Source organism: Eucyclogobius newberryi, unplaced genomic scaffold (genome assembly GCF_026437365.1).
Source record: "Eucyclogobius newberryi isolate DKJ021-1_F unplaced genomic scaffold, fEucNew1.0.hap1 SCAF_16, whole genome shotgun sequence".
Lineage (NCBI taxonomy): Eukaryota > Metazoa > Chordata > Actinopteri > Gobiiformes > Gobiidae > Eucyclogobius > Eucyclogobius newberryi.
In genome coordinates, this window is record NW_027315790.1 from 22,310,308 (window position 1) to 22,333,021 (window position 22,714).

The following is a 22,714-nucleotide window of genomic DNA, read 5'->3' on the forward strand; positions in this document are numbered from 1 at the left end:
AATCTCTTCTTATTTTAATGCGGCTAATGTTTACGCTTTAATGTTCTGCCTCTCGACTCTGACAAACAGTGAGAGCCTGGTGTTTTTTCTGCACTAATATACACTAGGCTATTGTTGGTTAATTGCAGTGTAAACTAAGATATTGGATGGACCACACTTGACACTCTCAATCACTATGAGTTGAACATTTATCTTTAGATAGGCTTTATTCCTGGGAAGAGGTTTTGACATAGTAATTAACAGTGTTTACTTTATTTTAGGATGCTCAGCAGAAGGAAGCGCTCGGGTTTCTCCACAGCACTGACCGTTCCAGTCTCCTCTCTGAAATCCATCAGCTGCGAATTCAAATGGAGGGGATTCATCAAGGTAAACTTCAGTAGCTATCCTTATTATTGTTGAAACACAATATAATAATACAGTGAACAGCCATTGGGACTTTTGTTGATGTTTCAAAATCCTCTTGTTCATTTTATACATGAATTAGATTTGAATGATAATCCGACATTTAATTTCTGTGTTTTAGGGGGTGACTCTGCTGCTGTTTTGGGCTCTCAGTTCAGTCTGACGGAGCACACTGAAGCGGGGGGCGACCGGCTGCTGGTGGAAGACCTGAAAACTGAACTGTTCCAAACTAAACTGGACTTAGAGACGACGCTAAAGGCCCAGCACAAACACATCAAAGAACTGGACACGCTAAGGTTAGTCCTAACTTCTCCTTAAATATGAATAAAAATGTGTCTATATCTTTAATTTTGTTCAAAATTCAATCAATCAAAACTTTCTGGTGTCTAAAGGGCGGAGGTGTCACAAAAGGGGTCAGAGGTGGATGCCCTGAGTGACCAGCTGATTGAGGAGAAAAAGAAGAGCAGGGACCTGCAGTGGGTAGTGGAGAAGGAGCGCTGTCGAACTGGGAGAAGCGAGGAGAGTCAGCGAGAGGAGCTGGAGGTGAGCTTTGTGCGGCCGCCATTTTGTTTCTGTTTAACAGTTCAAAATATAACTGTTTTACGACAAAAACAATTAAACTAATAAAATGTTTCAATTGTTCCCTTCCATGATTATAATAGTTTTGTAGTAAGAGAAAAAAAATGTAAGGTGTGGTTTTAATTTATTATCTACATGTAAAAAAAGGTTCAGTTGTAGTCATCTGGACTCAGTTTAGAAAAAGCTAGACGTTTTGACTCTCAGCCGAGTCCAGATGACTTACAACTGAACCTTTTTCTACAATGGAACACTCCTGGACGAATGAGGGATTACACCGACGTCATATCATCTACATGTTTTATATTTTTGGTATTAGAGGTGGGAGCTATATCAAAAAAATTATAATATCACAAATGTTGTTTTGTTTTGTTTTGTATTAGAGGCACATTTTAACACCTTCTTGATACATGTTAAATTATTGCCTGAATATTGATATCGAGAGCATGTTAAATATCAAGATAATAGTTTTTGTCAATATCTCCCTCTCCTATGGTAATCATTTTACTCACCCCAACTATTGTCCATATTTTGAATACCAAAAACCTCAAATAGAGAATCTAAAATGTAATTTATTACTGATATTATTTTGAACTAAGGATTTCTTGTGTGTCTCTCCACAAAGGACCTACAGTTGGATCTTGAGGAGCAGAAGGCCCTGGTGTCGGGGCTGACCTCTGAGTTGGAGAGACAGCGTCAGACCTCCTCTCAGTCTTCACAGCAGATCGAACAGGAGCGCCTCAGCCTTCAAAGACGCCTCCAGGAGCTACAGGTGCAGCTGGACACGGAGCGTGCCAAAGCCCAGGAGATGAGCTCCGCACTGGGCCGCGAGAAGGTGCTGCGCAGGGGAGGGTCCTCGGATGGCGGTCCCGTTACTGCAGAGTTAGGAGAGGAGCAAAGAGGCGGGACTGAGGAGGATGGAAATGTGTTGGAGAGACTGCAAAATGAGCTGGATGACAAACATGCACAGGTTTGTACAAAGACGTTTTGAGCATAATGGGTCAGCTGTAAAGAAGAAACAATAACAGATATTTCTCTTATAGGTTGTCCAACTCTTGGGCCAAATCGAGGCGCAGAAACTGGAAGTGGTGCGTAAAGATGAGGAGCTGAAATTGTTAAATCAGAGGTCGACCCGAGACCATGAGGCTCTGCTGGAGGCTCAGGCCCTACTGGAAAAACTCAAAACCCAAATGAGAAAGAACCAAGAGCAGTTGGACAGAGAGGTGCAGAGGGGTAAACACCTGGAGGAGCAGAGGGGTAAACACCTGGAGGAGCAGAGGCAGGCCAGAGGAGAGGACACAGCAGACGGGCCAGGGCCTTTGCAAGCTGAGGGCCACACTGTGAGTACTGCCCACTGACTGTCAACAATAATTATTTATGCTAAAGCCCAAATGTATTAAGACTTAAGTGAATGATAAACAAACCATAACCCTAAGTGTGCAATAGTTTCTATATTACTTTTTCATCTTGCAAATTGTAGCGGTTTTGTAGGTAACATAAAGGCATGGTGATTGTCCCTTGCTTTTTCTGCTTAACAGGTGGTGTTAAATGTCAGATAAGTAAAATTAAAGCAATAGTTTCAGTAGAATTACTTATAGTCATACAGAGAAGTCCAATATAATACAGAATTTAAGCTCATCAAATGGTTATATTTGTGTCCAGCAATGCTGAGTGAAACCAACAATAAATAAATGTTATGTAAATCCATTTTATCTGACAGACGCTGTGGGAGAGTGAGAACTCAGACCGGACCAAGGACTGGGTGTTCCAGCATAAGACCTCGAGTCCGTCCTCTCACTTGGACCTGACTGGACCCAGTCCCACCACAGGACTGCATCACGGGCCCTGGCGCACGGTCGACAACGTCCTGGGAAAACTGCACCTCGTCTCCTCGAAGGTCCACAGCCTCGCGGACAAGGCTGCTGGAAGGTACTGAGCGAAATAGATTTGTATATGATAGTTTTTTTATCGTCATTATAACTCATGCAGCCAGTTTATGAGAATTTTTTACAAAAATGTTTCATCTTTTTGGTGCAATTTTAAATTATTTCTTAATATCTTAGTTCTACGTCTGAGGTCGACACTGAAGAGCTGTCCTGGCTTCAGTCCAACATTGATGAGGTCATTTCACTGCTAAAGCAGTCCCCGGGTCTCCCTCCGCTGCCCGAGGCAAGTCTTTTTACATTATTTTTATATTCCTTTAACTTTTCCTTCTGAATATCATTCTAATATGGAGGGGCTGAAAAGAAGAAAAATAACATATTTCTTGTTCAAAGTAGATGTGTATATTTCATAAATGTATAAATTTAATACTTTTTAAATGTTCAATAATCACTAATAACAGTTGATCAGTGTGGCCATGCTTTGTAAACATGTCTGATAGTGTGCACAAATAATGACCATATGTGATGCTTTCAAAGACACTTTACAGTCTCTTACAAGCTGAAGATATGTTTTCCAATGATTTCATTTCTATAATGTTATATCAGAATAATTAATATTAGTTGAAATGTTACAACATTTTCATTACAATGTGCTAAAGCCCTGGTTATCATTAGTGTCTCTGAGATGGCGCTTGTTTGTTTCGTACATTTGTTGCTCTGCTCTTGTTTGACCACATGGTTTGTCTCCTCAGACCTCGTCGTTGTCGGGCGGCTCCAGCTCGCTCACAGAGCGGCTGCTGAGGCAGAACGCCGAGCTCACGGGTTTCGTCAGTCGTTTGACCGAAGAGAAGAACGACATGAGGAACCACACGCTGAGACTGGAGGAGGAGCTGCGGAGATACAGGCACATGGCTCTGGGCTCCACGGACGCTGTGAGTACAAGAGGAAATTATATCATAATATATTCTTTTACGAAGCTCATAATTATAGTTTTTTTATGAATACACAAACTAAGAACTTGCTTTGGTGATATGGTGCAACATGAAACAATAAATGATAATAGTAAAATATAAACTATACCAAAATAAAGGTATGCCAAAAATAAAAAGGTGTATCTACTGTATATTTTTAAATTGCACCTTTTAATGGGATTTGTGCCATGTTTCATGTGACAAAATGTTATTCAGTTATATAGTTATATATATTATTATTAATTTATTTTTTAAAGCCTAATTGTAAATGTGGTATTTTCTTTCCAAATAATTATTCCAATAGAAATACCGTAGATCTTGAAGTTATGAGGTGATAATCTATAAAGTGATTTGAATTACATACCGTTTATGTGCATGTGTTTATCTAACGTGCTTTTCTTGTGCCTGGTTTAGTTAAGTGGGAGGAAAGTGACCTCGAAGGGCGACGGCACCAGTTTGCTTCTCTCTCAGGAGCGCGAGGCCTGGACCCGGGAGAAAACCAGCCTCGAGAAAGCTCTGCATCAGGCTCAGAGTCAAGTCGCACGGCTCAAGACTGAAGTCGGGACCGAAACACTGCGCGAGATCAGTGGACCAGAGGCTGACAATGCTTCACTCAAGGTAATGACAATTGCTTTAATCATAAACAGAACAGACGTTACAAAATGGGTTACCCTTATGTATAAATAATTACTGTTCCGACTTATTGTTCGATAAATGAAAGCTTGAACAATAGTTTTTGGACCACAATATTTATCTTTTCATTTCACTAATGTGAAATATTTTATTTCTATGGTAATATCTTGAAATTTTGGTTGAATAATTTACATATACAATATGACAAAATCTATATAATAAATGATACTGACAATGTACAAAAGTGTTTAATTCATTACATGATTTTTACAGTATGGGTAATTTGAAATAGGTTTCACCAGGGTTACTGTATCTTTGAGTTAAGTTATTAAAAGTTTAGTTACTTACAAAAAAAAAAAATATGAAAAAGTGAAAAGATTTAGGGAACTTTGACAAGGAACAAAAATGAACAAAGAATCAGATCAGAACTACAGCTCTTGTGTGGTGTTCCTGGTCTTTAGTGGTAAAAGGAATTGGTAGGTTTTCATAAACAAACTTTCTAACTATCTAGTCTTTCTCTTGCTTTCTCTCTCCTCAGAGGATGTATGGAAAGTACTTGAGGTCAGAGAGTTTTCGTAAAGCTCTAGTTTATCAGAAGAAGTACCTGCTGCTGCTGTTGGGAGGGTTTCAGGAGTGTGAGGAGGCCACTCTGACGCTCCTGTCCCGGATGGGTGGACGTCCCGCTCTGTCCGGCCTGGAGGCCTTCAGCCAGCGCAGAAAAGGGCTCACACGCTTCAGATCTGCAGTCAGGGTCTCTATCGCCCTCTCCAGGTGAACAGACAAAACCTACTCAAGACAACTGAGTATTTATTTCAAAATGTTTATGCAAAATCATACCCTAATTTATCTGTCTATCTATATTTACAAAACTATCTACTTATTATGTTTTATTGTTCAGGGAATCATTTTGTCATTATTTATGTATATTTTATCATATTTGTCTATTCCTTTTGAACAACTACACCAAGGTGACTAAATTACATCCCTTATTTTGTTTAAGGATGCGTTTTCTTGTGAAGAGATGGCACAAAGCGACTGGGATGAGCGGCTCGCTATCGTCCAGAGTCACTAAAAATGGCTCAGGTCAAATGAATTCATAAAATGTTCATCTTTGAAATCTGAACTGTCATCAAAAGTGCATAGTTTAACAATAATTTAAAATTTGCACATTAGGTACTGATGTGAGAGACTCGCCTTACCTTCACCCGGGCAGCGTGGAAATGTACAAAGACAGAGACAGAGACAGAGACAGAGACAGAGAGAGAGACAGAGGCGTCTCGAGTAGCAGAGGCCGCAGTGGAAGAGAATCCCCCAGATCAGCCGTCTCCTCCATGCAACACAGGTACTAATAATAATAATGTACAAACTGATTTAAAAAAAAAAAGAAAACACTAAGAGTTTTGAATATATGTTTCCTACATTTTCACATGTAATTGCCTCCTTATGGTTTTAGTATGTGTTGAGTTATGGCGTGTGTTTGTAGGGATCACGGGCCTCTCACCTGTTCACATCTCCAGAACTACGACCCGGACCGAGCACTCACAGATTACATCTCCAGACTGGAGGCTCTACAGAGGCGGTTGGGGAGTGTCACATCAGGTAATGAGCTCCACTAAATTAACCAGTGTAGTCCGGTTTATGTTTGGTTCTGTATCAATCAGTTTGGTCCAAGAGGGGAACAAAAGCCTGTAACTCCGCAGTCTAATAATAGAACATACAAGAATATAGTCTAAAATACTAATAATGCTAAAAATATTGTTATAAATGCTGTTTCATGATATTTTCTAATACTATGCTTTTTAGATCATTAGTGGTTGGTCATTTAGTAAAATTTTGATTGAAACTGATATGAATGAAAAAGGAAAATTGCAGAACATTTTAAAGGAACATTTCTCAGAAGAGTGCAATGAGGCAAAAACATAAACAATTAAAACTATTGAAATTTGTTAATATGAACATTCACATGCACTTAAAACAAAGTGTATATTTCTTTGACATTTTTTATTTAATATCTTGCAAATAAGTTAGGGTGGGCCATATTGGCAAAAATAAATATATTGTTATATTTTTGTAGTATCTCAATAATGATAATCAGAAGATATTTTCACAAAAATGTGCTATTATGTGTATTTTAATGTATTAGTTGAGTTTGAAGTACCAGAAAAAATGTAAAAGAACTGTAAAATTACCCATAAACGTTGAGAAATGTAATTGTATACCCTTGTTTTAAAGATTAGGTTGCCCCAATTTAAATTTTAAGACTGCTCATTTTGCAACATTTTTATGACGTTTTTATTATCAAGAATATATTAAAATGTAATATTCAAAACAACATTACATGATTTTATGTATTGCCAACCAGTTCTATCATGTTGTTTTAATTCCTGTTGATTAATTCCTGTACGTTTCCCTCGGTGCTGACGTCCCTTTGTCATCCCCAGGTGCTTCTTCATATGCTCAATTGCACTTTGGCTTAAGGAGATAGATGCTCGGAGGATACTTTGGCTTGAAGAAACTCTTATTGCCTTTTTGTGTGCTGCTGAGCGCTCTGCTGTTTTCTACCATTCTGCTGTGGACCGTACTTTCATGTGGACCAAAACACATTTTTTATTAGTGTACAACATGTTGTTTTCAGGCTTTTTGTCGCCAGCACTTGAAAAAACGGCTATGTTTGTAATTAAATCTGCCTCTCTGTTATGGATTATCAATTATGTATATTTGTCTATTGCTAATTTAAAGACTTGTGATTAATTTATATGTTTCTGTTGAATGAGCGTTCTGTGGAGAGTGGATGGGTTTACTGTCACGGCGGCTGCTACTGGAGCTTCACTACACTGTGTTTTGTTTAGGTCGGACAGAGGACATTTGTAGAGAACGTATTTTTGTAAATGCCAGGACCTATGAATTTTTGGGGTATTTTGTCAAACTGAATTAAAGAGGAATACATTATCTTAAAAGGTTGGTTTTCAAATGTTTTATTTATTTGCCTCTGGAAACAAGAAATTTAATAATTATAACAGGAAATGGCTCCATCGTGATAATAAAACAAAAATAAGATGTGAATTTACAAGGACTGGTTGTTCCACTTTTAAAAAATGACCTTTCAGAGTGATTTATTGAAGTAAAATAACAAATAACTACATTATAAAACAGTGGTCCAACAACTGTCAACTCAATATGCAAATGTCAACAGTATAATATAATATACTCTTTTGTGATTGCTTATTTTCTGTTCTGTAAAATTATACATTAGTGTTTTGACCAAATACATGAAATTTATATTTTTTCTAATAAGTTTCTTTAAAAATCTCAAGTATTAAATTTACATTCATCATAGTGGTAAGAAAAGCAGAACAGTTGAGGCCTGGTGCAGTCATTCATTTGAACAAAGTGCGTATATTCCACACAGGTTGAAGGTTTTCCTCTCAATGAAACGTTCAGTCCATCAGAGCTTCCTCCTCTTGTATCTGATGACGGGATTGTGGGGCGTGTGGATCATCGTCGTGTAGTTGATCGTCGGGAAGTAACCGTCGACAAGGTCAAACTCGAACAGCCGCAGCATCGTGGACCAGATGGTTTTGATTTGGACGTACGCAAAGTTTTCGCCGATACATCTATGACGACCTGGAAACGGCGCCAAAGTTACAGACGGGATTTGTCACGAGTACGCTCAACAACACTCCCGTCTTTTTGTTCTTACCGGCTCCAAACGGGATGTAGGCGAACTTCTCTCCGGCGGCAGGGTTATCGTTGAGGTAACGTCCGGGGTTAAATTCGAGTCGTTCGTCCCAAGTGTCTAACAAACGGTGGTTCACAGTCGGCGACACACAGACCTGGTGTCCCACAGGGATCGTGTAGCCCGCAGCAGTCTGGATGAACATTACAAATCAACGCATGTAATAAGAGAAATACTTCAAGAACGTATCTTTTCAGGTGGATGGTACAGTACATGTGTCTCAGTGGAGTTTACTGCTTTGCCATGAATGCTCCACAGAATGGCAAAAGTTTCAGTCTAGCATCATGTGTGTTTGCGTATTTTTGATCAATTAATTCAAAAAGTGCAAAAGTGATGCATTGCACCTTAAATATATAGCGAGTAAATGTTTAAAAAATACCTGAGGGGAGCGAGCCATCCTCATCATCGTCATAATTGGAGGGCGAAGGCGAAGAGTCTCTTTTAAACAGCGCTCCAACAAACTGAGGTCTTTCAGCTGCGGCAAAAATGTTAACACAGACGTAAGAAAGATATAGGTCAAAAGACATTAACAATATAAATAAAAGAACTGGCTTAAACATGGCTTTAACATGTTCTATAAACATCTCACCAAGTGTGGTGAATGAATAGTTAAGGAAAACAACGAGACCATTAGGGTTGTGAACCACTAATAAAATACTAAAGTGAAGATAAATTGTCCTGCTCTACGATAAATTGTAAGAGGGACTATATATAATAATCGATTTATAATTTGAAGTTTGATGAAAACAATAAATAATACTCAATATGTTGTACTTTCGAAGGATCGACCGAATAATTAAATAGTATCAGGAGGAGCTCCAAGTGCAGTTTATACAACATACAGTATAATTCAACACTATAATAAGGAAAGCATAGCATGTTGTGGGAATAAAGAATGACCCAGCGGCGTGTCTTATTTCACCTGATCGAAGTTGAGCGGCGGCAGGTCTTCCCCGCACACAGCCCTCTGCTCGGCCAAGCATTTGTCCTGAAGAGACTTGTCCCGTGCCAAAAAGAAGCCCATCCAGGAGGAAGTGGTGGAGGAGGTGTGCTGCCCCGCCAACAGCAAACCAATCAACATCCCCGAGATTTCATTATCCGACAGAGGACGCCCATCTCTGGAGGAGAGAACGTGTTTTAACTTGAGCAAAGAGAAGAGTTGGGAACAACGTTATTAAATGTGAATTACTTGTAGCTGGCGTCTATGAGCGTCTGCAGGATGTCGTCCACTTTCTCTTCAGACTGTCGTCGCTTCTGAATCACTTTGAAGAAAATGTTCTTGATTTCTCTGTGAGCTCTGTCTCGTCTCCTGTAACAAGTTCATAAAGTTGCACACATTTATGAAACAAATTCTGGACACGGCGCTACGTTTTGTTTGACAGTATTAACACTGCGGCCGGCTGCACATGGAGCCTGACATATGTGCTTCTGTTTTTACGATTGTATAGCACTTTGAGTTGTATGAAATGTATACTTTTTAGTTACAATGCTATTTCCATCTTATTACTCTAATATTAGTGATAGAAAGTAAAGTGCTAATAATTAATGGTGAACGATAAGCGAAATAATTAATATCACCGTCCCTGTTATAGTAGTAATATATATTTATAGTGTACTATACTTATTAATGTTTTTTTGTCTATGGTAATATTTTAGTTTTCAGCCATTAACTATTTTCTTCCCATTAATACTCTTCATTGCTGTTCATTATCAATAGATTCTTCTGTGCATACACTATAATCTCAATCACTAATAAGTGTTTTACTAATACTAAATACTAACTCAGAGCTGAATAAGCACTAAATTAGAAATTCATGTCACCTCTAAACTGAAGTGTGACCCATGATTTTTTTGGACCCTTGATCACAATTGCAGTCTTATTGCTTAAAGTAACATAATGTAATTTTCTGGAGGTGGAAAGTCAACTGTGTAATGGCATGGAAATAGAAAGTTGAAACCAGACTTTTGAACATTCCCATGGAGACGGTTAAGTTTTATGCCAAAGATATAATCAAAATAGGATATTGCTGCCCAGCCCCACTTTAAATATAGGTTTGTACAAAATCAATACATTTTAACTTTTAAGTTCTACTGTTTCACCTGAAGCTGGGCAGGGGCAGCCATCCCGGGAGGAGCCAGGCGGCGTGACTGAATCCTCCATCCAGGTCGGCGTAAAGCTGGGCCACTTTCTCGTCCAACAAGCTGCGGATCTCTTTACCATGGAGACAACTGCTGGCCGTGAGGATGATCAGCTCCGACAAAGCCTCGAACAAATCTGAAGACAACAGACATTTAGTTTAGCCTTGGCAGAAACACTCAAGTACACTTGTTAGTTGAGGTTATCTAGACATTCTGAAGTGAGATATATTACTACAGAAAATATCACAATAAAATGTCAAGTACTTGTATATAATATAATAATAACCCTAATGCAGGATAATCCCAGTAAACCTTTTAAGTGTATAATATAATTGTCAACTAATTTAGCAATCGAATTTTATTATCTGGACTATGCACAGACTCCAGAACATGGCGTGAGCTGAGAGAAGGTTTATGACTCCGACAAAGCAATAATTACTTCATAAGGCAATCGAAACATGTGCAATTAGTGTTTTGGATCTATTTTCAGACAAAAATAGTAAACACCCCTCAGGATATCCTCAAGTGTTGTCACCAATTGTGGTCTAGTAGAAAGCGAAAAAGAAAATGGCCATGCTGCATTCTACACACCAAATCGATTAATTTGAATGAAAAATGTTGGATTAATTGATCAGCAAAACAACCCCAGACAAGAAGATCACGTACTTCCTTCTCCGCTGTCGCCCCATCGCTGGAAATACTCGATCGTCTCTTGTTCAATTACCGTCACATGTTGTTTAAAATGAGCGATGTTCAGCCCAGTCTTCAACAACTTCTTCTGCTCCAAAAACAACTGCAACAAAACATCTACCTTAGTTAATTAACCCAAGCCCACAATGCAATAGACAATAGACAATGACGAGCTATTGTGGACGTACAGCGTTTGGGACATCGTAGGCGACCCCTTTTCCAAACACTGGCGTTGTGAGTTTGGAGTAAACATCTTCGGCGTTCAAGTCCTCGTTCTTACTGTTGAACATGAGCGTGGCTGCCTCACTTCCCAGCAGATATGTAAAGGTTTTCCCCACCATGGTAAAGCTGACCACAGGGCCGTACTGCGGAGGAGACAAGAGAGGACCTTTATTCATTATTATTAAATGTCATGCATTTTTAAGGGGTTGCAACAGACTATAGCTTATCCTAGAGCTACAACGGTAATTAATCATGACTTATCGACTACTAAAACAGCTATTGGCTATTTTAATCATCCTAATCTGGATAGAACAGACTTTAAAACATGTCGACAGAATTATCAAATGAAAAAAAGAATAAACACTGTGAGTGTTATCAATAATAATAACACAATTTGTAATAAAAGGATAATATACGGATAATATAAGGATATAACTATATACAGTAGAAACCTTCGGTCAGCATATTTTTACCTCAATCATGTTATAAATGTATTTTAAAAAGGTTGACTTATCGGGGGGAATTGTTGACTACTAAATGAATCAATAGTTACAGTTTTACAAATTAGTATTGAATAAAACATTTATAAGGACATTTAAGAGTAATTTATGTTAGTTAAAACTTAAAGTTACATAGTTCTATAGTATCATAAATGTTACAATGACTATTGTAATGTTGGGTTCTTGCGCCCTCTGCTGATATTTTTTAGAGTAGAATTAAACGCATTTGTGGATTATTTCAAGAAAAGAACAAAACAATCTTACAGTCTCACCTTTTCATAAGCATTTTCAAGAAATTCTATTGGACTTTTCCCAAATGCAATGGCGTGGCCCAAAAATGGAAGCGCAGAAGGGATGTAAGGTGGGTATTTCTGCAACAAATACATCGTAAACATTCATTGAAACTACTTTTTATAAAGCATGCCGGATGATCTTCTGCACTCCTCACCTTATCTGTGTCTGTAGTCTTTCTGAGCAGCGTCTTGGAGATGTATCCGAGAGTTAACGTAATGACAGACGCAGCCAGCCACACGGAGGTCGCGTTGTTGCTCATTTTTTCCACAGTTTCGGAGAGCAATTTAGAGCTCATGTTGTATAAGTGGATAGACATGGCTTCTCCTGCGCCGAATCTCTAATCGTACTGAGTTACAGGCACCGCCGTCCTCCGGGTCCGCCACACTGTCATCCTCTGCCAACAAAACCCGAGCGTGTTATCTTCCGAGCTTTCCACCAGTCAGCAGCGGTTCCGCCCCCGCCTGACAAATGCTGCCCTCTGATTGGCTACTGTCTTTGCGTCTGTCACGGAAGCTGCACGCTGATTGGATACTGCTCCTGAACCCATGTCTGCTTATATTATGTCACCAAATTTATTGATTTTTTCACGGCCCATTTCTGGATTCATTTTGACTTTGATTCATTCAACAAAACACGTTTGGCTTGATTTTTTTCGCAAATTAGACACTTATTTTTGACAAAATATGTCTTATTAAAACATTGAATAGATAAAAATATTGCATTAAATTATGAAAAGTTGTACAAACTGCAAAAAAATCTGTCTTTTTAAAAAATCTACAACTGTGTAGCTACTAATTTAACATAACTTAAGTGTAATAATGTATACCAATGTAATTACTTCCTGTTAATAATGTAACAGCAGCCTATTTTGTCCAAATAACAAACATTGAGAAAATATTCACAAATTCTGTCCCTTTATTTAAACAAAACATTAAATAAACATATTTACAAACAACAAAAACATAAGTCTCGGTAAAATGTGAACGTTATGCTTGAAATACAAAAGTAAGAAGTCCATCTTTGCTCTTCATCCTGAACGTTATTGCAGTAAAAGAGGAGCTGGTGTTTGGCAGCTGTGATCTGGAGTCTGAGGCAGTTTTAACCAAAAGTGTATTTGTCTGAAGTCATAACTTTATCATTTGTGGTCATTTGTCCACTGAGTTTCATTAAGAGCTTGACGATAAGACCGGCCTGCAAGACAAGACAGAGACAAACGTTAAGAGGACGGGATTTTTACTATAAAGGGCACCAGAGGAAAATGTCATGTCAGACTCAAAGAAGTACCTTATTAACACATTTTCAAGTTGTATTTTACTGTTGTTTATTTCCTAATCAAATGCAGTTACAATGTAGATAATATAAAGGTACACATCAAAATTAAGTGTGTAAGTTATCAATAAAAGTAATCAATAAAGTAATAATATTGGGCATATGAAGAATTCAAGTTCAAAAACAAATCTTTCCATTAAAACAAAATTATTTTTTCTTTTTGTAACCATCTACTATCTATCAATTAAAATTATATTGAGTGTTGTTTTTTTAAAATTGGAATCACATTTTGAGTTTTAAGTGGAAAGATGCTATATTTGCATTTGGTCTGATTTTTTTCCCTCTGGTTTTGTTCCTTTTCCAACATGGTAAGAAAGAAAGAAAAGCATCTGAAAAATAAAATAATTCATGTTTGTGTTGTGTCTACACCAACCTGTTTAGTGTGCACTATAAAATTCATTTTGTTTTCTCCGCTGTGAATCTGGAAATATTGGTCCGCATGTCCCAGCTGCCACATGAAAGTCCCATATTCTAAACTGATCAGAAGCACCTGCAAAAGAGATTTGTAAAGATTATTTGATTAATAGATAATTGCAATTATTCAGCTCACAATAGGAAAAAATATGTCTGTTAAATTAATTCTACACAGCAAAAAAAAAAAGGAAACCTAAATGTAAAGTGCATTTTAGTTGGCTTTTTATGTCACATTAACTTTACTTAACAAAGAAAGGAAGTTTAATTTCATAAAGTTGGCCACACACTAAGAATAGTAATTTGTTAGACCCGTCAAAGACAAGTGTTTAGTCTTTCAAGTACCATCAGATCTAAACCAGATCTATAACAGGACTTTACCAGATCTAAACCAGGTCTGTAACAGGACTTTACCAGATCTAAACCAGGTCTATAACAGGACTTCACCAGATCTAAACCAGGTCTATAACAGGACTTTACCAGATCTAAACCAGGTCTGTAACAGGACTTTACCAGATCTAAACCAGGTCTGTAACAGGACTTTACCAGATCTAAACCAGGTCTATAACAGGACTTCACCAGATCTAAACCAGGTCTATAACAGGACTTTACCAGATCTAAACCAGGTCTGTAACAGGACTTCACCAGATCTAAACCAGATCTATAACAGGACTTTACCAGATCTAAACCAGGTCTATAACAGGACTTCACCAGATCTAAACCAGGTCTATAACAGGACTTCACCAGATCTAAACCAGATCTATAACAGGACTTTACCAGGCCTAAACCAGGTCTACAACAGGATTTCACTAGATTTAAACTAGGGCCAAACCAGGACTAAACAAGGACTACACATTTCTGCAGAAGTTCGAAAAAAGGACTACCGGTAATTTTAAACAGGTGAAAAATGTGGATCAAATTGACAATGTGAATGAAAATGAATAAAGTATTTCACTATTATTAAGTCTTGTGTCAATAATTTTGATGAATCATAACTGCTACACTCCTTAAACGGTTAAACTGCTGGACTCTGACTAAACGGTCTCACCTTGGTCTCCATGTTCATGAGGTGCAGGCCCTTGGTGCTGACCCCGACATAGACCCGGATGCACTTGTGGCTGCTGGCACTGGCCTTGGTGTAGACTTGTCCCGTGAAGAAGGCCGCACCATATGTCGGGATGTCCCAGCAGTTCTGCAGGAAGAGTCGCTGCAGGTGATGCATCTCTTTGCTCACTCCTTCACTCGTGCTAAGAGCCTGCCAATGAGAGTAAAGTCAGATTATTCCTCTTTAGCCCAGTAGAAAGTAGAAATGTCTCTGGTCAGTAAATATGTGTTGTCACCTTCAAGACAATATATACAAATACTATAAAAGGTTATACTAATAAATGGAGTTTGCGATACAAATCAATTTTTAAACTAGTATTAAAACTAGAACATAATTTGAACAGGTATCAATTCTGTTTATCAGGAAGATTGGAAATTTCCTGAATAGTTTTAGAATGATCTTAATCTATATAAGAACTAGTATCTAAAAAGAGTATGTTTTAATCATGAACGTGGTTTCAAAAACAGTAGCGAGTATCAAGACTTTTCTTAGCATCAAAATTTAATTACAAATTTTAGTTTCGTGAAAACACAAGTAATAAAAAATGGTAAGTAAATAATAATAATATATTGTTTTACATGTTTACCTTGTATTCATGCAAAATCCTGTGGGTCCAATGATAGGCTTTACTTTTAACTTTTGAGATCGGCACAATCGATTTCAGATTTTCCTCACTGTAAAAACATTTGAAAGGTTTTTATAACACAGGGTACTTCTGCCTTAAGAAGTCTAATATTCATTAAATGTAACTTACTTGAGGAAGCCTTGCTTGTGCTTCTTGCTTTCATAGTTGCCGTAGATAATCTGCAGCAGGAGACTGGCCAGTGTGATGAGTTTGCTGTCCGGAGCAGGATAAAACCCTTTTAAAAGACTGTGACGAGCCTCATCAAACAAAATGAGGATGGCCAATGGGTCCTCCACCTACAAACAGAAAAGAGGCTTGAAGAATTAGATAGACAGGAAAAATGGTAAAAAGCAACATAATTCATTGTTGTATGTCTAATTCTATGTGCATTTATTGTCAAGATACTAGTTTTTATATATAATCAACAGTGTATTTTACATTGTGTTTCGATTTTACTTACAAATCTATATATTTACATACATATTATCCACATTTGTTTAACTATTTTTCACACAATTATTCAATTTTTTGAGCTACTGTGTCCAAGTAATTTCCCTTTAGAAGTTGTTTACATTTACAATTTGTTTATCTTTTCAATTCCTCTTTAAAATGAAATGAAAAATGTTGTGGCGTTAATTGTTAGGTACATGTATTTCCATCCACCTTCTTCTCTGCGTCGAGGGACAGTCGGACGTCCCGGCGGAGGAAGAGCTGTGGCGTCTCTCTCTGGGGGTCGAGCACCGTGAGGTCGTTCACGATCTCGCCCCAGATCCGGAGGTGCTGCAGCGGCTTGTGGTACGGCTTTAACTGCAGATCTGAGACACACAAGCACAACAACAAAGTCACCCAACAAAGGCAGGTTCACAGTACATTTATGTAGAAAAGTTAGGACGACAATAGACTGTAAATTGGTGTTGTTGTTACCCACACGGCCAGAAGTAGGTGATGTTAAATACTTTTACATCTTCTGAGATGTTCAGAACGACAGAACATTTTGTGAACCAATGTATCAATGATTCAAATTTGAATTGTGAACAAAGGGCAAAAAGGAACTCTTTAAGGACATCTAAGCATTAATGTAATGTAGTAAAATTAGTAGAAGAGGTGCTCTTTAGTGAAGGGATGTCACTTAGTAATTATATTGTGACCTAAATAGTCACGATTATTGATTTAACTTATCATCTTGACATCCCTATTCTGTAGTGACACAATCCACACAATAAGTATATAGTTCTTCTCCAAGTTCACATTTGACATGATTTTAAATATGAACCTAAATGAATGTGATCAGGCTTTGTCCATAATAAAGTAGACCTAATACCATTATTCGTCATTAAATAGCCGGATGATGTGACCTTGTGCATAGTCTAACTTACGCAGATTCTCGGAGCAGATCCAGATCGTGAAATACTGCTGCGTTTCCTGTGAAAGCCTCATTCCCTCCATGATCTGCTGCACCGTGGTGTTGTTCCCGTGTTTGAGCTCCACAGACCGATACGAGCCGTCCATGCGATAGATGCGCACCTTCTCGTACTGTAGGGGGTTTAAAATGTCAATAAATATCAAACTAATTCGCCACAATTCACAGGACAAGTGAGCATAAATGCTGATAGGAGTAAGAAACAGCGCCATCTTGTGACTAACATGTTAAATGCAATTGTTGTGGTAGTGTGCAGATGTGAAACCATATTATCAACAGGTGATTTTGTGGAATTGCTAACAGAGAAAACAAGTTATTTATTTCAATAATTGCACCATTACTCAGAAACTAATGTCTGGCATAGAATGAGGCACCTGTTTTCCCATGATTCTTTGCAAACAATGTGTCTGATTTCTCTATTAACTTATTACGCGGAAATATGCTTTTAAAAATGCATAAGTTGTATCTTTTAGTCATTTTTTTTCCTCTCAATTATCTGCACTTAGAATACATGGTTTAATTTAAAAGGTATTCATCTTAACCAGAATAAATTAAAACAAAGTACAGGCTTTTAAGACACAATGTTCACTTACAGGTTTGGTGTTTGCCTGTTGCAGCAGCTTCACTGTTTCTTCCCATTCGTTCTGTTTATTTTCCTCACAGACCTGAAGAGGCGTCTTTTTCTGCTGGTCCTCTATGTGCTGGGATTAAAATTGTCACTTTTAAACAAACAACAACGTCACGGCAAAGTCGATATCGATGGCCAAACTATCTTCTTACCCGGTCGATCTCAGGATGCTGCAGAAGGAGTTGAACGATTTCAGCGCGGCCTCCTCTCGCAGCGAAGTGCAGAGGCGAGCTGAGCTGACCGTTCAGAAGATTTGGATTACAGTTTCCTTTTTCCAGCAAAAGTTTGGTGGCTTCAACTTTGCCATGCCTGAAGTGACACATTCGATTAGTCAATATAATTTTGTACAAAAGCTACTATCATTCAATTTAAGACTAGAACTTGTAGTGGAAGAAGTAACTAAAGTAGTAATATTAATAGAAGCAATCAGCAGATGCAGTAGTTCGAGTACATAATGTAGAGGAAGTATTAGTAGTATGGCCTGTATTTTAGTACCACAAACATAAAACTGACCAGCATGCATAGTGAATAGGGGCCCAATGGTCACTGTCCAGCTGTTTGACTGAAAATCCACTGTCTACAAGTTTAGAAAGCAGAGTTGTGTCTCCTTCACAGGCGCTGCGATGGAGAGGGAAGTCATCCACCCACTGACGGTCCCTATAAACACGTAAGAAGATAGTGTTTGATCCTTTCTATTGAACAAAAACATGTAAAGTACACAAACCCTAATACAACTCACTTGTCTTCCGACACACAGTTGGGGTGGGGCCACTTCTCTCGTTTGGGGATCTGGATCTTGGAATAATCTGGTGCTCCGAGTCCAAAATATGGGTTGATTATGACTTTATCTACCTGCCAACGAACAAACAAACACAGGATTAACCAAACCATAACCATAGAAAGGATAAATGTAAAAGGAAATGGACCAGCGTTTGTGTTGTTGTGATATTTAAAATTTCACAAATCAATTTCGACACTAAGGAAAAAAAATTTGGTTGTGTTTTTCAGTATTTTTCAGAAAAGGCACACAAATAACCTCTTAAAATCAATAAACAGCTAAGTGTATGTGAATTTTAAAAACTGAAAATGTAATTGTGTAAAATGCTATAATTCCCAATCCAACTACAACACAGCATCACGTAATATTCCCCCATAGTTGAGCAGCTTCTTGAACTCTCACTCACCCTGTTTGTGTACTGCAGGTCTGAGCCGTACAGTGGGTTATGGAAGCACATTTCGGCTTTTTCCAGAGACATCATTTTGCTCTTGATCTCCAGCGCGGTGTATCCCATGTGCAGACCCTCGTCACTCAGCTTCCCCTCGTTACTGTAGGCCGGGTTATTTACATTGGTCTTCACCCGCTCCATGGGGGCAGGTCGAAACAGGCCCGGGATGGCGTGAGGTACTGTGTGCTGCTCCGCTAACCACCTGCAAAAGAGTCAAAAGAACAATGAGCTGCTGCGAGATTTACTGGAATTAAACACAATATGAATGGTCACAAGTAGCAAATTGCTTATTATATAGGAATCCTTTTGCTACGTAAAATATTTTGAAGTTTAGAACCACATTTTTATCTTTGTAATTGTATCGTAGTGTATGCACTTTCCTCTGCAGATCAGTAAATTTGATCTAAGTATAAATATAACCGTAAATCCAGCTAATACTTTAGTCTTCAAACATGCGTGTTTAAAATGTTTACTTTGAGCAGTAAGCTTCTTTTAAAATGTTTGTCAAGGGAGACAACAGACAATCCATTTAACGATTTACTCCATATCTTGATGTCACAATACAATACAATCTTGCATTTCACATATGACATAATGCACTCATAGAAAACATGAATTCAAAAGTATCAATTTAGTAAAGTTGGTCAAATAATGTATAATATTTTTATACTGTATGAATCCATTTACATAAAGGATGTTACTACATTTTTCATTACCACATTAATAAAGAGTCAAGCTTGTTCTTTAAATAATCATAAGTCTACATTTTGACCTTGTGACATCCTGTACTAGTTAATGTTTTCTGTTTACTGTCTTACTTGTCTAAAGCGAGGAGCATCTTGGAGGTCATGGAGCAGAAGTGTGTGCTGGTCTCACTGCAGACCCTCATGATGTCCTGGAGGCAGTAGAAGTTGGGGCTCCCAGCGTTGTAAACAGATTTGCTATTGTCTGTCCAAAACAACACATCAGTACAAGGCTCATCATGATTATATACGTTAATACTGAGACTACTTTATGCCACTGACACGAGAGCTCTAAAGCCACAGAATCTCAGTAAACTTTTTTTTAATGTGCATTATCTATAAATCGAACACTTTAGCTATTAGTTAGTTTAATCAGTCATAGAAATAGTGCAAAGAAAAAAGCACATATGACAAATATTTAGCTCCAAAAATATTGTTCCAGCCATTACTTTATTGAAAAATAAGTTGATATATTAATTAGAGTGTTAGGTTAAACTGATAAAAGTGAATACTAGATGGTTTATTCACCTTTAACACTGGCTGGAACTACAAATAATGAAGCCTCTCGTCCTTCTTTGTCTCCGTCCAGGGGGAATTTCTTCATATGCACCACTCTCTTTCCTGCAGAGCAAAACAACGTGTACAGCGGTGAAATACTTTGTAAGAGGCGTTCAACTCATGACAACATAGAACCTACACTTAATTTTGCACAGTTTTTGTTTTTACTTTAAAACATTATTAAAGCTGTCTTGGGACCCAGCTAAAATATCCATTTTAGAGAAACATTTTAATTTTTTTAGTTAAGTCACCAAATATTGTTTTATTGTAGCATGTTTCATTGTTCATTCTTTACTTTCAGACAATTAGAACATAAAAATACCATTAAGGTGCACTATGTAACTTTTCTGGTGAGGGTTCCGCACACCTGCTTGTTATTGCTTTGTTTGTGATGTTCCAGAGTATAGCGTTCAATTTATTTGTGTTTTAATTGCCAAAAAATACCTTGAAAAACAACCCTACTCGCCTCTCCACTGATCTGACCTGTAACTTGGCCTGGTGGCACTACCTGATTGTCTCCATGGGGACAGAAAATTTTAAATCTCAGGTTGCGGACCCTCAAACAGTAAGGTTACGTAGTGCACCTTTAATATGACCATACATGATTGTAATTATAAACCTACTGCTTGACCCAAACCATTGAAATAGACACAATTAGAACGTCTTTCCTCTCACCTACAAAGCCTTGAGTGTTGGCCATCGTCTTGACTGTTTCATCAACGTAATCCAAAACAGACTTGGACTTGTTGCCTCCGGTCAGGATCTTAGTCGCCAACAGGACTTTCTTTCGCTTTTTCTCTTTTCCTTCCAAGGGCACTTCAATAAGTAGGATCTTTGGAAAAATAAGCAGAAAGTAAGTGGAAAATACTTAAAATAATCAGGCACTAGATTCAGATCACACAAACAAGTATGTGAGATTGGATACTTTGTGATAAAATACACATTTCTGGTTTAAGGTTATATATAAACTTATTTATATATATATATATATATATATATATATATATATATATATATATATATATATATATATATATATATATTTACTTATATTCAAATGTATTCTGTAGCTGGACCTGGATTAAATCTAACAGAAATATACAGTATCTTACATTATAGATGAAAAAGTCACGGCTAAGAAGACAATCATGAAATTCACTGGCCCAATTAAGCAGTGGGACTGAATATGAATTTAAAATGTAACCGCATTCATCCGCTGGCCATAGTTATTGCTTACCCCCGTGTACAGAGTGAGTTGATTTAGAAATGATCACCCTGTTTTGGTAGAAATGTATAATTTACCTCATAGGCTTTGGCCCTGTACTCCTTGGAGCTGAGACTGACATGACTTTTTGGGCGAACGACAGCCACAAAAGCATCCTCCAGGCTGTCCTCGTTGCCCATAGCGAAGTCTTTTATTTCAGTCTTGATCCAGCATCTTTATCACGGGCCAAATACTGTGGCGATTCATGCCTATAGTCATCAGAAAATGAACAAACATTATTATCTCTTTTACCATAAATGATACATTAAACACTCTTTGCAGTTAAATTATATTCACATAACACTTTGGACAATAATTAGATTTCGGTCAAGCCATATTTGAAATTAAAACACTATCGAGTATTGCCATTGATTTGTGAATGAATTACTTAAAACATACTTGGCAGGACGTCAAGCACAGTAAATCAATATGTCTTTGGCCCCATATGAGCACTTAAAGTATGTACAAGCCAGAATTACCATTAGTAATACATTATCTTTTAAATGTATCAATGGAATTGGACTTCTTGTAGAGTCAGTATGGGCCACAAATGATGTGTTGGACAGTAATTGTTTTATTTAGTTAGATTTCAACTGTAAATACTATTCAGTTGTTGTTACAGGAAATTGGAGATGTGCAGAAGATCTTAGTGCGCCATCAATGAGTAATAACGGGCCAGATGGATTAACTTAAGTATTCTTCTTAGTCAGTATGGGCTACTTAAAGTATGTAATAATAATTATGAGGTGGTGAATAATTAATGTATGTGTTTTAACTGTAAATACAATTCAGAGTGCACTATTGTTGTTACAGGAAACTGGAGATGCACTGGGGGTCTTACAGCTCCATCAATGTGTAATAACAGGCCTTAAATGGCGCAGGTAAACGAATCTCAACGCTCAAGGTGTTAAAAGAGCATAACAGATAGTGAAATTAACAGATAATAGAACAAAAACAGGCACTTTTAAACGCCAATCTTACTTTTAGCATCTTAACTTCAGAGCACAGCGGAAGGTCACGCCCCGGAAGCCAGAAGCGCGCCCGTGCGTGAAGCGTAATAACAAAGATATAATGTTCTTATTACACTGCACTTACACTTTATTTTCACAGGCTCGTTATTCGGGCTCGTTTGTTTACTTGCGGAGCCCCGGTCACTTTCGGGGCAGTAGCATCAGAAGCGGCCCAAACGCTACGCTGACATCATCGCTTAATGTCTTTGCCGAAACTTACCGAAGGCGACGCGACTTTCGCCCGAGCGCAGTAAACTTTCCTCGTCTCCCCGCGCGCCGTGCTCTCCGTCCCCGCGCGCGCTGGACTCATCGCAAACCTGCTGATGCTCTCGCGTAGTGGTGGGCTAAG

At 38.0% G+C, this 22,714-nt stretch overlaps 3 protein-coding genes across 3 annotated transcripts in view; 1 reads left to right on the forward strand and 2 right to left on the reverse strand.

The window, feature by feature from the left end:
* Positions 1-7,422, forward strand: part of LOC140361512 (A-kinase anchor protein 9-like) — a gene marked incomplete at its 5' end in the record, with an annotated part of 28,352 nt that extends 20,930 nt beyond the window's left edge. The window contains 15 exons of the mRNA XM_072447224.1: positions 261-366; positions 524-698; positions 795-945; positions 1,604-1,948; positions 2,022-2,318; positions 2,699-2,907; positions 3,042-3,147; positions 3,614-3,793; positions 4,247-4,450; positions 5,004-5,236; positions 5,466-5,548; positions 5,639-5,687; positions 5,718-5,807; positions 5,949-6,064; positions 6,907-7,422. Coding sequence (XP_072303325.1) covers positions 261-366; positions 524-698; positions 795-945; positions 1,604-1,948; positions 2,022-2,318; positions 2,699-2,907; positions 3,042-3,147; positions 3,614-3,793; positions 4,247-4,450; positions 5,004-5,236; positions 5,466-5,548; positions 5,639-5,687; positions 5,718-5,807; positions 5,949-6,064; positions 6,907-6,950 — 2,388 coding nt within the window. The remainder of the gene's footprint in view (positions 1-260; positions 367-523; positions 699-794; positions 946-1,603; positions 1,949-2,021; positions 2,319-2,698; positions 2,908-3,041; positions 3,148-3,613; positions 3,794-4,246; positions 4,451-5,003; positions 5,237-5,465; positions 5,549-5,638; positions 5,688-5,717; positions 5,808-5,948; positions 6,065-6,906) is intronic.
* Positions 7,092-12,486, reverse strand: LOC140361975 (lanosterol 14-alpha demethylase-like). The gene is made up of 10 exons (XM_072447941.1): positions 12,201-12,486; positions 12,025-12,123; positions 11,219-11,395; positions 11,007-11,133; positions 10,302-10,476; positions 9,391-9,510; positions 9,124-9,319; positions 8,581-8,676; positions 8,166-8,334; positions 7,092-8,089 (listed from the first exon to the last, which is right to left on the reverse strand). The coding sequence occupies exons 1-10, from the start codon at positions 12,360-12,362 to the stop codon at positions 7,911-7,913; spliced, it is 1,500 nt and encodes a 499-aa protein (XP_072304042.1). The 5' UTR covers positions 12,363-12,486; the 3' UTR covers positions 7,092-7,910.
* Positions 12,487-12,943: 457 nt separating this feature from the next.
* On the reverse strand, positions 12,944-22,695 carry krit1 (KRIT1 ankyrin repeat containing). The gene is made up of 17 exons (XM_072447940.1): positions 22,586-22,695; positions 21,394-21,564; positions 20,767-20,923; positions 20,062-20,154; positions 19,609-19,738; positions 18,749-18,992; positions 18,304-18,416; positions 18,078-18,221; positions 17,717-17,873; positions 17,530-17,637; positions 16,893-17,049; positions 16,180-16,331; positions 15,646-15,812; positions 15,478-15,565; positions 14,835-15,041; positions 13,749-13,865; positions 12,944-13,237 (listed from the first exon to the last, which is right to left on the reverse strand). The coding sequence occupies exons 2-17, from the start codon at positions 21,493-21,495 to the stop codon at positions 13,145-13,147; spliced, it is 2,229 nt and encodes a 742-aa protein (XP_072304041.1). The 5' UTR covers positions 21,496-21,564; positions 22,586-22,695; the 3' UTR covers positions 12,944-13,144.
* Positions 22,696-22,714: the final 19 nt, after the last annotated feature.

What these genes read in the sequence shown, in the direction of transcription:
- krit1 (XM_072447940.1), bottom strand. Translation starts at nt 21,495, where the DNA reads ATGGGCAACGAGGACAGCCTGGAGGATGCTTTTGTGGCTGTCGTTCGC. An exon ending in AACAGGCAAACACCAAACCT is followed by an intron (nt 17,050 to 17,529) that starts GTAAGTGAACAT and finishes AACCCCCTACAG; the next exon opens with TACGAGAAGGTGCGCATCTA. An exon ending in TTATAGTGCACACTAAACAG is followed by an intron (nt 13,238 to 13,748) that starts GTTGGTGTAGAC and finishes CTTGTCTTGCAG; the next exon opens with GCCGGTCTTATCGTCAAGCT.
- LOC140361975 (XM_072447941.1), bottom strand. Translation starts at nt 12,362, where the DNA reads ATGTCTATCCACTTATACAACATGAGCTCTAAATTGCTCTCCGAAACT. An exon ending in TTGAAAATGCTTATGAAAAG is followed by an intron (nt 11,396 to 12,024) that starts GTGAGACTGTAA and finishes TCTCCTCCGCAG; the next exon opens with TACGGCCCTGTGGTCAGCTT. An exon ending in CCTACGATGTCCCAAACGCT is followed by an intron (nt 11,134 to 11,218) that starts GTACGTCCACAA and finishes GTTTTGTTGCAG; the next exon opens with TTGTTTTTGGAGCAGAAGAA.